The 14,233-nt window shown below is 34.3% G+C and overlaps 2 protein-coding genes across 4 annotated transcripts in view; one reads left to right on the top strand and one right to left on the bottom strand.

Annotated features, from left to right (window-relative positions):
* ssp3 (short spindle 3) overlaps window positions 1–10,174 on the bottom strand; it is a 48,627-nt gene extending 38,453 nt beyond the window's left edge. The window contains exons 1-7 of the mRNA XM_013313314.1: window positions 9,848–10,174; window positions 6,122–6,276; window positions 1,294–4,221; window positions 1,021–1,195; window positions 459–534; window positions 278–380; window positions 31–120 (exon numbers count right to left, since the gene is read on the bottom strand). Coding sequence (XP_013168768.1) covers window positions 31–120; window positions 278–380; window positions 459–534; window positions 1,021–1,195; window positions 1,294–4,221; window positions 6,122–6,276; window positions 9,848–9,932 — 3,612 coding nt within the window. The 5' untranslated portion in view covers window positions 9,933–10,174. The remainder of the gene's footprint in view (window positions 1–30; window positions 121–277; window positions 381–458; window positions 535–1,020; window positions 1,196–1,293; window positions 4,222–6,121; window positions 6,277–9,847) is intronic.
* A 398-nt stretch (window positions 10,175–10,572) lies between these two features.
* RpS11 (ribosomal protein S11) lies at window positions 10,573–13,982 on the top strand. 3 transcript variants are annotated; one of them, XM_013313408.1, is made up of 5 exons: window positions 10,573–10,649; window positions 11,639–11,767; window positions 11,818–11,934; window positions 13,170–13,375; window positions 13,832–13,982. In XM_013313408.1, exons 1-5 carry the CDS (start codon window positions 10,638–10,640, stop codon window positions 13,953–13,955), a joined length of 588 nt encoding a protein of 195 aa, XP_013168862.1. In that variant the 5' UTR covers window positions 10,573–10,637; the 3' UTR covers window positions 13,956–13,982.
* The last annotated feature ends 251 nt before the right edge of the window (window positions 13,983–14,233 follow it).

Genomic DNA, 14,233 nt, shown 5'->3' with positions numbered 1-14,233 from the left:
GCCAAGTATTCAAAATAGTAAAAAAATTACCTTTAAGTGTTGATCCCGATTTTCAGCAGCTTTCGCCAAGCGACGATTGATCCTCAGTTTCTTGTCGTCTATCAGTTGATCCTTGGCCACCTGCAAGTATACTATTTACCAGGAAAAGAGAATAATTGTAAAAATAAAATATCCATTAATCACATTTGGAACTTAAGCTCTCTATTTTTTTACAGAGTGAAATTATTAGTTTCATTTTTGTCGTATTTTAAAGCAAAATACTATACTAAATTATTACCTTTACTTCCTCGACTCTTGCTAACAACTGCTGTAACTTTTTAGATCTCTCCATCTGCAACTCTCTTCTCTTTTGTTCAGCTCTTGCTTGTTTGGCTTGAATGCTAGAAATACATTCAAATTATATATAACTCGGTCACTTCGCAGAAGTTAATATGAATAATACCATATATTAAGCATACCTTCGCAAGGCGTCTTGGAGACTTCCACGTCGCTTAATACCCTGGGAAAGTTTTGCGTGAAGCTGCTGTGCTCGTCCTGGAAAATATTAATCAATCGATTAATTAATCAATTAATTATTCAGTTAATTACACAAGTTAAGAGTGGTAGAACCCGCTTTAACATCTTCGCACGAATTGGCCAGGTTCGTCCGGTGAAATATCACCACCACACAGAAAACAGGCGTGAAGTGGAAGCTATTCCGCGTTTCGTCTGATGAGTGTGCGTCCCGGAGGCCTAATTTAGTCCTCTTTCCCTTCCCACCCTTTTCTAATAAGGAAATGATGGGAAGTGGAAGTGGACTTTCCGGATGAGAAGATGCATGGAAAGGGAAAATATTTTCTTTCTGTGCATCCTCTCCTCCGTTGATTAAAGGTAGGCAACGCATATGCAATTGCGTATGTCTATGGGCAACGGTCACTTCGCTACTTCAGCGATTCCAGGTAGCCGCTCGCTCGTTTGCCACCTCATGATATAAAAAAAAAAACAAATAATAAATTATTCAATTAATTAACTAATATGCACCTGGATCTCTAGCAACGAGCGCTTCCAGAACACCTAATGTATCAACCCTCTCTGCCCAGCTCATGCCCGCAAGGGCAGTCTCGTACTGATCCTCCAGGCTGGCCGCCAGCGAGCCCAGACTTTCTGACGGCGCTAACGTGTTACCTACATCTTCGCACACGATCTCTGCGTCTGTCTGGAATATAGTACAAGTAATAGATAATTTAAAAATTCATAAAACCAACTGACATATAATCATTTAAAATCTTTAAAATGTTTTTTTTTTAAACTTACCTCTGTATCGTCTGTCTCGGTGTCGACATCGATGTCTGAAACTTGCTGCAACTCCATTATCTGCCTGTTCAGAAGATCCTCTTCTTCGCAAAGCTTCTTCTGGTCCGCCTCCGATTGGAGATCTAAAGCCCAGTCCATTTTCTTTTCGTTCTCTTCTATCTGTGACGTCATTTCTGCGATCTCCGACATTTCTGATGGATCTGCAGTCTTCAATATTTCAGTATCGTTCGAAGTTTGATCGTCGTCGTCTAAATATTTAAATGTAGATTTAAACTCAGCTTTCCATTTATCAAAATCGAACGCTTCCTCAGTACTCTCTTGGGATCTAGCTAGACCGGTTGTAAGACTTTCCAAAGACGAATGTAGTCTATTCTTAGTCAACTCAGATTGTTCTACGTTAGTCGCGTCTTTAATTTTCCCGGCTCTTCTAGTCAGTCTGGTCCTCGAGGGTTTTGTCTTAAGGCCGGTTACATCTGACTTTTGACGAATCATCGCTGGATCTTTAGCCTTATTTTCTGCTTTTGGTGTGGTTAGTACTTTAACGACTTTTTCAACTTTCCGCTCCACTTTAGCAGTCTCCGGTTGTTCTGATTTTGCGCGATCTATTTTTGTAATTTTAGCTGATTCTACTATAGCGTTACTTTCTTCTTTAGGCGATAACATGTTTAACGTCGGCAAACTAGTTGTGGCTGAAGGTTGGTTGAACCGGTTCGCCCAGTGAGACTTCAATTGCTTCTTGGATTCGCGACTCAAGCGTTTAGATTTGACAGTTAACCATCCTTCATTATCATTTTTATCGTCGACATTAAGAACTTCTATCGAATTTGCGATATCATGCAATTGTGTGTCATCCGGTACTAAAGTCTTCAAGCTCTCGCTTGATTCAATTCTAGACATGTCTATTTGAGTAACAATTGTATCACAACTGCTGTATTCATCGCAATCTTTTATTTTATTTAATGTAGTGTTTGCGCTTTCTTTCTTGTCTCCTTTCCCATTCATTTTTAAAGAAGTAGGTCTTGGTCTCTTATTAATGTTTCCTCTATTAGATATAGCTTTAGTATCACCAGAAGCTAAATGATTGGTTCTATTTATTGGTCGTTTAGGTAATGGTACCTTATTTACAGTATTAGTAGTCGATGGAGTTTGAAATAGCGTAGTTCGACTAGTTGTCAAATTGAAAGGATAGCTGCATTTATTTATTTGATTCCTTTTCTGGAATGGTCGTTGAGTTTTTGGTGCAGTGTTCGGTCGCATTTCTACGACAGTCGAACTTCTAATCAAAGCAGTTCTAGTAGGTGTTTTAATTTCAGTTTTGACAACATTTGATGATTTAGGTTTAGCTGCGGCTTGAGAATAAGCAGGTTTTATGTTTGTTTTTGATTCTACCATAGGTTTACTTTCTGATTTTTTTGGATCATGTTCCTTTTTAGATTCTTCTTTGGTTTCTACGTTAGTTTTCTTTATATGTTCAGATTGTTTATCCGGACCTTTTGGTTCATTTGTAGGTTTAGTTTTATTATTTGTGCTGCAATCCGAAGTAGTATTAGTGACTCCTGACTGATCGTCATCTAAATTTGCATCATGAATTTCACCATTTTCTAATATTTCATTTTTATTCATATCATTAACAACTGTCTCATTCGTGTTACATTGATTCTTTTTCAAAGATATGTTGGTCACTTCCGAACTTCGCGGACCATTTTGTTGAGTCTCATCTGCATTATTTATCTCAGATGTTGATTCTGTCACATCACAGATGTCATCGTTTACTGCTTTTTGATTTTCATGTGTTATATTTGTTTCGTCTATGACAAGAGAATTTGCGTCTTTAATATTGTCATTATTAATATTTTCTCCATTGTCGTTTTTAATTATTTGAGTAGGTAGTTTTTCACCTTTACCAATATAAGTTTTTGGCGAACTTTCATTGGATATATCAGCAAAGTTTTCTTCAGATTTTGTAGGAGATTCATTAGATTCTAAACGTGATGTATCGATATCTGATTGTACAACAATTTTGCCATCAATAGAAGTCATTTCATTGACAGAATTTTCTTGAATCATTTCTTCTCTTTGACTTTCCTTTTCTTCATTTAAGAAATTATCATTTTTTACTTTCACCTGTATTAATTGCTTTGTCAAGAGCTCATTCTCCATTGCTTCTAATTGTGAAATGGTAGTTTTAGCTTGATTGGATAATTCAATATCAGACTTTTTAGTTTTTTCCGAATTTAGTTTAGATTTTGATGACTTCATAACGACTTGTTTTGGAGTCACAGTCGGTAGTTCTTTGGCTTTACCAATTTCAACTGTGACAGTTGACTTTACGTCTTTATGAATATCCTTTTCCATCTTATTATCAATCTTTCGGACGTCGTCTTTTAATTTTTTCTCTTTAGGGTTTTCAATTTTCTCGTCTGTTTCTTTAACATCTTTCTCCTTTATATCTGAGAGTCTTGTCGATTCTTTGGCGGACTTAGGTTCTGGTTTTGCTGTGATTTTCGACACAACTTTGTTGGTAAAGAATTCAATATTCGCTTTTGGACTAGTACTGGAATGGCATGTTGAAATCCTTGGACTGATTTTACCGCTACCAGGGCTGGCCTTTCCCGTTAAATTCGGGCTATTTTTGCCGCTTGGTGTATTATGTCCGGAGAGACAGGGACTGTTTTTACCGGACACTGACGGCGAGCTTTTCACGGAATGTGTACGTCGGGACTCGGGTCTGACGAAGTCAGTCTTTCTTATCTCCCATGCTAAGCTCTGCGGCCGTTGGGGCGGAGGAGTATTATCGTATTCCCACTTCAGTCGAAACCATTCACCCAAAGCTTTAAAATCTCGAGTGTAATTTTCTAGGACTAATATTACTTCTTGGCACTCGTTTAAGTTCTCATGGGCTTCTACTGTATTGTAAATTTCACCGACCTGAAAAATGCATTAATCTTTACGTGAATTTATATTTATTTTGACCTTTGGTTTCTAGTTATTCATATTTGATTGCGTTCAAGTTACATACATGCGGTATCTAACAGAATCAATCATAGAATGAAGTTGATATATAATTTAACGGCCTTGCACCTGTTATTCTATACGACTCAGGGACGATGGATCGATAGCGTCACCTTTACTGTACTAGATGCTTCCTTCAATTATACGTAGCACTATCTCGTTTATACTGACTGAAGACACGACGACGACGATATAGTGAACTCATTTTGTGATTTTAGTTGCGTTGCCATATTTTATGTCTATCAGTGTTAGAAACAACATCTATTAAAGATATACCAACGTAAAAGAAGATGGGAGTGAAGTAGATATTCTCTGCGTCTTATCTCTATATGTGAAGTGCTGTTATCTAATTACTAGCTGTCGCCCGCGACTCCGTCTGAACGGAATTTGAAAAAAAAATAATTAGTAGCCTTCTTTGTTCCAGACTATGTTTTATATGTATGCCAAATTATATCGAAATTCGTTGAGCTGTTCTGTAGATACCTTCCAACAAACATCCATCCAAGATGGATGAATCATCTTAACATTCGCATTTATAATATTAGTAAGAAGTAAGGAGTAAGATCTGATGTAAGAATTTGAGAAAAGGATGACCAAATATGTTCTTTTCTTTTCTTTTTCTCAATATCAGACCATTAAATGTAAGTCTGCAGTTAACCTGATAGTTTTAGATGTCTATGGGCAAGTCACATAATACTCGTATCAGGAGACTGTTTGACTGTTGGCTCGTTTGGTACAAAATAAATCTTCCTATCAGTCGAATGATATAAATGTTATTCTTGAAAATCTGACTATACCGCGACCTTTTTAAAGAGTCTGATCCGGGGCAATCTATTTATATTACTAATCGATAACAATTTACGTCAAATATTTTTGCAAATTTTCTGCAGTCGAAACTCATGCCCACAAAACATTAAAATTGACAAGTATAAAATACGCGACCGACTTTCAATTACAGCTAAAATCAATCTTATATTGCCTTTGTTAAGCATAGTACTAGTTATATAACTTGGCACGTGGTTACGACGCATACTCTTTTATCCTGTGTGCCAACTGTACCACAAAGTACTCTATAGAGCTTTGAGTTATGTGCAAGTTGCATTTCGGTAAGCAACAGTTGGGAGCAGTGCGCAGGACGCGATATATCGACTCAGTGCCCCCCCCCCCATATCCACCTCACCCCCTGCAGCCCCCCAACTCCCGTCTAAGTAATTGCAATATGCAATATCATTTGATTTACCTTCAGATATCGAACTACGCATTTTATTAATTAACTAACTGTCGTCCGCAATTCCCTTTGCGAGGAATTAAAAAAACTTTATAAGGAATCTATGCCAAATTTCAGCGAGATCCGTGCAGCCGTCCTGGAGATACCTTTAAACATCCATCCATACAACCAAACATTCGCATTTATAACGTTATTAAGAACTTTTAAATCTGTCAATCTTTATCGCTAGTCTACAATTAAAAATAGGACAACTACTAGACTACATTTAAGAAATTCCTTTCCCCTAAAAATGCTATTTTAAATCTTAAATATACAAGTAAAATTCGCTATCAATAAATTTTCGCAATGCAAAAAGTAATTAATCAAATTAGCCTAGGAATCGAATCCCGGTCTCCTAGAATTACAACGCACTGTTGAAACATCTGTACTTAGTTTGCACTGCATCTTAGTTCATTCAAGAAGAGAGTGATGATATAAAAAGTCGAATAGTTAATTTTCGATTCGTCAACTCACTTTATGAGTACTCGTACTTTAGAACTAAAACCGCCACACGACAATATTCCGTCAGTAAACTCGTTGTATACTCACGGCTCGCTGAAGATCACCAAACAGCAGCGCCCAGTATCTCGCCCTAAGCTCGGAGCGCTTGTCACGTCCCGCGGAGGCCGAGCGCAGGCGGACAGCGCGCGGCGGAGCCCGGCGCGGCGGTGGCGCAGCGCGAGGAGGCTTGCGGGATACACGAGCTACCACAATAACACACAAATTGAAAATTTGTACAGATATTGACAAAAAATATTATTAAAACTGTATGAAGAATTTTCTTAAGACTCTCTTTTTTTGAATATAATTAAATCAATTGAAAATAAGATGGTCATCGGCAATTATTTAAGATATGACGCGAGGCTTATTTATAGCTACATTACGTATATAGGAAAGATAATAACATTCAAAAAGATGGAAAATCAAACCTAGCTCCAGAAACTTTAAACTTTAATTTAAATGCGACAATAAATTTAAGTTTAAACTTGGAGAGACTAAAATGAATAACATAGAAAAAACGTATGAGACTAGATAGACGTAACGAAAGGCTGTACAGGCGAATAAATCAATACATTACATTAAATAAACTACAGCACGAGTCGTTATTTACGATACATTCAAATTGAATGTTAAAGTTCATACGTCTGTAAACTGAACAGTGGTTAACTGAAATAACAAAACAAGTCACACAAGACGAAACCTACAATATTCATGACCAATAAGTAACTGATTTTTTAAACGTGAAATTTCATCTTCATCGGTTGAAATCAATATTCGAACCTTAAAATCGATCTAAAAATAACTATAACTAGGGGTCGCCCGCGACTGCGTCCGTGCCTAATTAAAAAAATCATATTTTCTTCTAGACTATGTTCTATATGTATGCCAAATTCCATCCGTTCTGGAGATACTTTCAAACATCCATCCTTCTAAATAATCGCATTTATAATATTAGAAAGAGTACTTCGTACGAGAGTACGAAAATTTTTCAACAGCTCTCTAAACTATAGATTACTCTATTCATATCCATTACGATATTTACATCGATTAAATTTCAACTAAATTGATAACCACACATACGCAAATATGGATCGAGATTGTATATTGATTTCAGTTGTTAAATAAGGATGACATAAACGCAGATAGTTTGTATGTCGTAACTTGGTAACATCACATTAATTATTCAGTATGGGACATCCCTGAATATTCGTGAGAAGCAGACATATGGACTTAAGTACTGCTAAACTATAGGTTTATTCAAACTTATAGTTATAAAGTCAATAAAATATCTAGATAATTATTGTTATACACTTTCAAATTCTTGAATATCGAAAATACGAAATCCTATCAACTATTTCCACTAAGCGGATAAACGCGCGCGGCCGCTATTTAGAGTCGTGTGTCTTATTTCCACTGTCGCAACTACTATAAGCGACAGTTGCGCATGACTAATCCCTAAATAGACGTAAGAACATTTGCAAATTTTAAACTGAAAAAAAAATAACAACAGTAAGAAATAAAATAGGAATTTCTTGCTATTACTTTAATAATATAATCTTATTAAGTAATAGTGTGAGCGTCGGTGGCTCAGTGGTCAAGCACTTGACTTGCAATCTGCAGGTCCTGAGTTCGAATCCCGCCATGTACCAATGTGTTTTTCGATTTCCGATTTACATATGTACATTTATCCGACGTTCTTACGGTGAAGGAAAACATCGTGATGTAACCTTGATATATCTGAGAAGTAATTCAAAGATATGTGTGAAGTCAACCAACCCGCACTTGGCCAGCGTGGTTGACTATGGCCTAATCACCCTTAACTTAGGATAGGCTCCGAGCCCCTCGGTGGGGATGTATAGTGAGCTGATGATATAAGTAATAGTGTTTGCCCAAGACATTGCATTAAAAAATAAAGGTTGAAAAATATTACATGTTACTTGAGATCATGTTCCATATCTATGCCAAATTTCTACAAGTTTAACAGTTGCGGAGTGGAGTTATCAAGTAAATATGTTGATCAAAAATTATCTCATTGGAAACTTACACATTTCCGGGCTCATAGATAGCCTCTGTGCTGTCCCAGACTGTTCTACACCTATACCAAATTTCATCAAAATCCATTACTTCATTCAAGAGATACCTAGTAACAAACATCCATCCTTCCATTCATACAAACATTTGCATTTATAATGTTTAATAAGGAAGAAAATGGCCCCTATATTATTAATACTCAGATTCCTAGTAACAGTATTACTAATAGTTAGTCATTGTTTTATTATTATTGTTTCATTCATTCATGTATTCATTTATCTTATTCTTAATATATTACATTTCATACATCTTTTTTTTTATAAGAGAAGGGGGAAACGAGTGGCGGGAACACCAAGATGATCAACAACACCAGAGGAACAGCAGATGCATTGAAAAATATAAAATATGTAAAATATACAATATATATTATATTAAAAATAGAGCACCAAAGGCTGCGGAGTCCCATGACTCAAACAACCAGTGGTCAGGGCTGCAGAGACAGGAACAATGCGTGCGGTTTCTAGGATAACTGTCTTTTGTATCGGGCTCTTAATCCAACTGTTTAGAGAGAACTTCTTGAGATGTTGGTTAAAACTCTTCGCTATCAATCCATTCACCGATACAACTATCGGGATTATTAATATTAACAACTGTTACATTAATAAACAATAGTTTATGATTCACTGCCTTAAAACATTGAATCATTGTTATTAATAGGTTTAACAAGTTATCATATGGTAATTATAAAGTAATTAGAAATGCCAATATCCTCATCATTAATGGTTTGGATTTTCAATCACAAGGTTGGGAGTTCGAATCCCAGTATTCAACTATTGTCGTAAACCATATCCTAGCGCAATTCCACCATATCTAGAAAATAATTGGAATATTAAAATATTAATAAAATAACTGCTAATATTTTCTACTATTAGAAATTCTATTCTTCTATAAGAAAAAAAATATAATGCCCTTTCCAATATGATGTTCAGTTGTATGATACTGTTTTACCTTCAATGTAATTTTTAAATCTTACTAATGGATGTATGGATGAATGTTTGTTAGAATGTATCTTCAAAATGTCTGCATGGATGTCCCTGAAGTTTAGCATTTATGTAGAACATAGCTTGGAAGAACACATAGGCTAATTATTAAGTTTTTTCTTTCATTCCATATGGATGGTATCGCTGGCTAGTTAGTACATAAAACAAAGGAACTGTCAGAAAAGAGAAGATAATGTTTTTAGTCCATGTTTTTCACTGTAGTTCAACCTTCTATTTAGTTTTTTGGATGAACACTAATTTAGACCAAATAAATCATCACATTTTTGTAATAGATGAATGTGAGAAACTCCAAGACAATATTTTTGTTTTAATTATTATTAATTTTAATGCAAGCACCATAAAAAATCTTTAGTTAAAATCATTCTGACAAAACTGCACATATAAAATGAACATTAAAGTGCAATTTGGTCAGGTCTAGTGAAATTATATTGATCCTGAAATTCGCTGCGCAATACTTGTTTGGTCAATAATCTAACAAGATTCAATCACCAAAAGTACTAACTCTAATAAAAGTATATGAAAGTGTAGCAGATACATAAAAAAGAAACTCTTTAAACTCTTAATTGCGGTGCTATATAGTTAAAAACAATTGAAAACTACTTTATTTCACAAGTATTCTTTCACGCCCACGAGTAAAAACCGTTTTCCCAATAGGTCGCTTCAAAATAAAAATGCAATTTACTTGGTGTATCGACCGCTACGTGGAATGCAACCAGGTTCCTCGCCTCCCTGCCTTCTTCCTGTACCAGCTGCCTCACTTCTTCCATGCCGAATCAAACAAAATTACTCGAAATTGAATAAAAATAAAAATAAATTGTAAGTAGTCATCACTATCGTATATTGTAAGCAATACACTAAACCATTACGTTTTACACACAAAATACTGCTTAAGTTGTAAAAAGTTTAGAAAACGGCGTAACACTACAAAAATTTAGTTGAAAAGGGAAAAATATGAAATTGTTATATATTTTCATAACAATTCGCGTTTTGACAATGTTGAATGTTTACTTTTTTTCTCGCACATCTTGTTTCATGTTCCGATACATAAACTGACAAGTTACACTTGAAACTAGAATTCTCAAAATTTCTGAGAACTTTTGTTACTTTAACTAAATTATATTAATAAAATAAATTACAGTAGTAATAAAATTAATCGTTCATTCTTAATTTAAAACTAAATGGGTATCATAATTTTGTATAAGGGGTAAGTCTAGATAAGTGTCTCATTTTTAAACACTTTAAAAAAGGAGAGGTCACGTTTATTATAGATAATGCGCTGTAATTATTATTATCGAAGATAGGTAGTTTTTTTACAAAGTTAGGGTGTAATATATTAATTAGAATTCTTGTAATAGTTATGCGTTATGCCATTTTTAATTATTTATAATCTGTTCAAGTACCTATGAGTTATCTATGGGTGCCCGACCGCCGTTATGTTTTATCTTTGACATTTCTTTTCCTTGTCAAGCAAAATGGCGGATCAGGTACGTGCCGATATTCTTCATAAAATTATGAATTTCGGCGTTAAAAAACCATATAAATTATGTTACTTTCATTCCAATTTTTTGTGGAATAATTGAAATTATTATATTTAGTGAAAAAAGAAGACTATTATAGTGAAAATGTGTTTGTTGTCGCTTTCCACGTGGGGAGCAAAATATTCCAATTATCTGCTTTTTTGTGTAAAATAATTAACATCATACAGTAATAAAAGCAGGTTTATTTAATTTTACTCAAAAAGTGTGATAAATATTATGTGGTAATGTTGTAAATTTGTTCTCTTAATTCATAATCAAATCATAACCTATGAAAACTATTTGGTCATTTTTTAAAATTCTATTGATATATTCCCGTTTCAGATATTATTATTATTAAAAAATGAAATATTATCTTCAAGTTAACCTAATAATCTTTTTTATGTAGTCTCATTTAGTTGAAGTTTATACTATAAATTTGAGCAAGTCCTAATATAGCCTCTAAATCTTTTTAATATCTATTCAAAAGAAGCATATGCCTTTCTTCATGTCCTACGCTGCCTATGTAATTCATAAATTATATAAAAAAAACTTAAAATATAACTGTCCACCCAATTTCTATAATAAGACATCCTAAACCTCAGTCACAAACATAAAGACATCACTTAAAACTAAACTAAATTATCGTTCAGTTTAATTACTTTAGTTGTCCAAAAGTTGTATATTTTGGATACAATAGTTAAGAATAGTATTACTTATTTGTTTATACACAAAATTATGTTTAGTAGCATGTCAAGGTTTGTTAATTTTTTTTATTTTAAATTTATCAAAAACTTCTTGCTATCTAAATGTCCAAAGCTTCCATGTTTTTATTTTAATTTTTAATAGTCATACTTTTATTGGTCTCTTCGCTCAGTTAGTTATTTAGCCTTTAAATTATCTAGTAAATTTTAACGAGTTTTTATTGTTTATGTTCTAATATTTACCAACAATTGCAGACTGAGCGTTCATTCCAAAAGCAACCGACGGTGTTTTTGAACCGTAAGAAGGGCATTGGTGTGAAACGTAGCCGCAAACCCCTCAGATACCACAAAGACGTGGGACTCGGTTTCAAAACGCCGCGTGAGGTAACGCATGATGTGTGGTTCTAATGTGTGTTTTCATTTTTTTTTTGTAGACAGAGAAAGCGTTTCAGAAACAGGCAACGGTGTTCCTCAACCGTAAAGGAGGGTTGAAGAGGAAGGATATGAGACATCATAAGAATGTCGGTCTAGGTTTCAAGACGCCGCGTGAGGTCTGAATACCAGTATTTGGGTTCGGTGCTGGGCTTCAGCTACGTTGACATTGGTCTATTGTCAATAGCAAGAATGAACATCTATATATTCAACACTTTAACATGTCCCATGTTTATTGAATCAAAATTAACTTGTTAGGCAAGTTTATATATTTTAATAATGCTGGCTAAATATAATCAGCATCAACTTTACAGAGGAAAAAGTTATTAAAGCTGTATATCTATTGATCTATAATTAAATAGACAGATTGAATTTAAAATGAAGACAATTTAACAATTTTAGTTTTCATTTTTGCCAGATGATTGGCATGGAACATGTCCATGATATACAAAAGTACACATATAGATTTTCATTCTTTCTATGTTGGTGGTGGTCCCTCATAATGGATTCAAACGCTTCAATAAGTGCTTAAGGTTGCATGATATTGTGCATGTTATATGTAAAATTAGTAGGACAATGTCCTTATAAGTCATAACATGAATGTCATATACATCTGATTAACACATCATTGATGAAATATCAACAAAACTCATTACATTTTAATACAGAGAATTGTTATATTAGTTTAATATATAAATTTTCAAGCAGTTTATTTTTTTAAATACAAATAAAGTTTTGATATTGACCACTGTTCATTTTAAATAATACCGCTGCAGAATTTAATAGTTACCTAAACAGTAATTTAGTGTGAATTTATAATTTGAATCAACTATTAGAAGTTCCCTTCGATTGGAGCATATTTTTTATTTCAAACAATTCTCTGTGTTACAAAATTCATCTTGAAAGCTTAGAATGGGAAGGGTCTTCAAATATGATGATAATCACACGACGGTCTTCTGAATACTATATGAAGAAGATTGTGTTACAAACCCAAAATCTGATTTTTATACGTTGAAAATGTTGTGTAGAAAATTATAACTTCGCTATTATAGTGCAAATTTGCTTGATTATCGCTACAAAAAGCTAAATGCATTAGTAATTCTATTTACTGTATATTTAAGCATTATATGCTACAAAAACTATAAAGCAGCTAAAACTGAATATAAAGCTTGTTGTAAAATACTTAAGTTCAATACAAATTAATGTTTCTAGCTTGCTATTTCTACAAACGTTAATAGATAGTTATATTTAAGAAAAAAAAATGTAAACACAACATTTTCAACGATATTCCAAAAAAAAATCACGTAAAATACTATCGCAAAAACACTTTTAAATAACATAGTGTTATCTACAGGCAATTGAAGGCACATACATTGACAAGAAATGCCCCTTCACTGGCAATGTGTCTATCCGAGGCCGTATCCTTACCGGAGTCGTGCAGAAGATGAAGATGCAGCGCACCATTGTCATCCGCCGTGATTACCTTCACTATGTCAAGAAGTACAACAGATTTGAGAAGAGACACAAAAACATGTCTGTGCATCTCTCGCCTTGCTTCAGGTTTGTACACACTGTTTTTAATACAACACAAATGAGGCATTTTTTCTCTTTTTAGACTAAAATTTGCCGGGCTTTATCTTCTAGATCCCATCACCATCCATCCCCACACATCACAGAAGACTAGGCATGGTAAAATAGAGGGGAATGTAAGGGATCATAAGGAACTCAATGAAAATTTATGACCTGCAAATCAGTTGAAGGTTTCAATCAGTGACAATTTAGTTATGGCTCAATATGACCTGAACTTTAGAGCCAATTCAAAGCTGATTTACACCTCTGGTAGGGTCTATAAGGAAATATAATTTCTGTTTTCTAAATGATGATACCCACACGACGGTCTTCTGACCACAACATGACGACGAAAGTGTTTTAACCCAAACTCTGATCAATTTATAACTAACCACCTAATTTTTAAATAAAACTATCTCTAATAAATGTATAATTTTAACTTTCCAGGGACGTTGAACTAGGAGACATCGTGACCATCGGTGAATGCAGACCCCTCTCCAAAACTGTCAGATTCAATGTCCTTAAGGTGTCCAAAGGCAAGGGCTCCAAGAAGTCATTCAAAAAATTCTAATGTAATAAAGTTACTTTATAAGTAAAATTGATTTTTTCATTACCCTACATAAATTGTACAGTTTCATAAGTCGGCATTAAGCCAGCATGGTTGACTAAGGTCTAGTTATAGCCAACTTAGGGTAGACTCGAGTCACTTAGTCATGATTCTTAGATATAAAAAAAAAAAAAATAAGGATATGTATGTGGGAACATAAGCTGATAGCTGAATTACCTATTAAAAGCATCAGTTATCTCAATGAAGCTATGTAATTCTAGCCCCCAGCATTTAGTCGCAAA

The sequence above is a fragment of the Papilio xuthus genome, unplaced genomic scaffold (assembly GCF_000836235.2).
Source record: "Papilio xuthus unplaced genomic scaffold, Pxut_1.1 DF827570.1, whole genome shotgun sequence".
Taxonomy (NCBI): Eukaryota; Metazoa; Arthropoda; class Insecta; order Lepidoptera; family Papilionidae; genus Papilio; species Papilio xuthus.
This window is presented reverse-complemented; position numbering and strand designations above follow the sequence as displayed.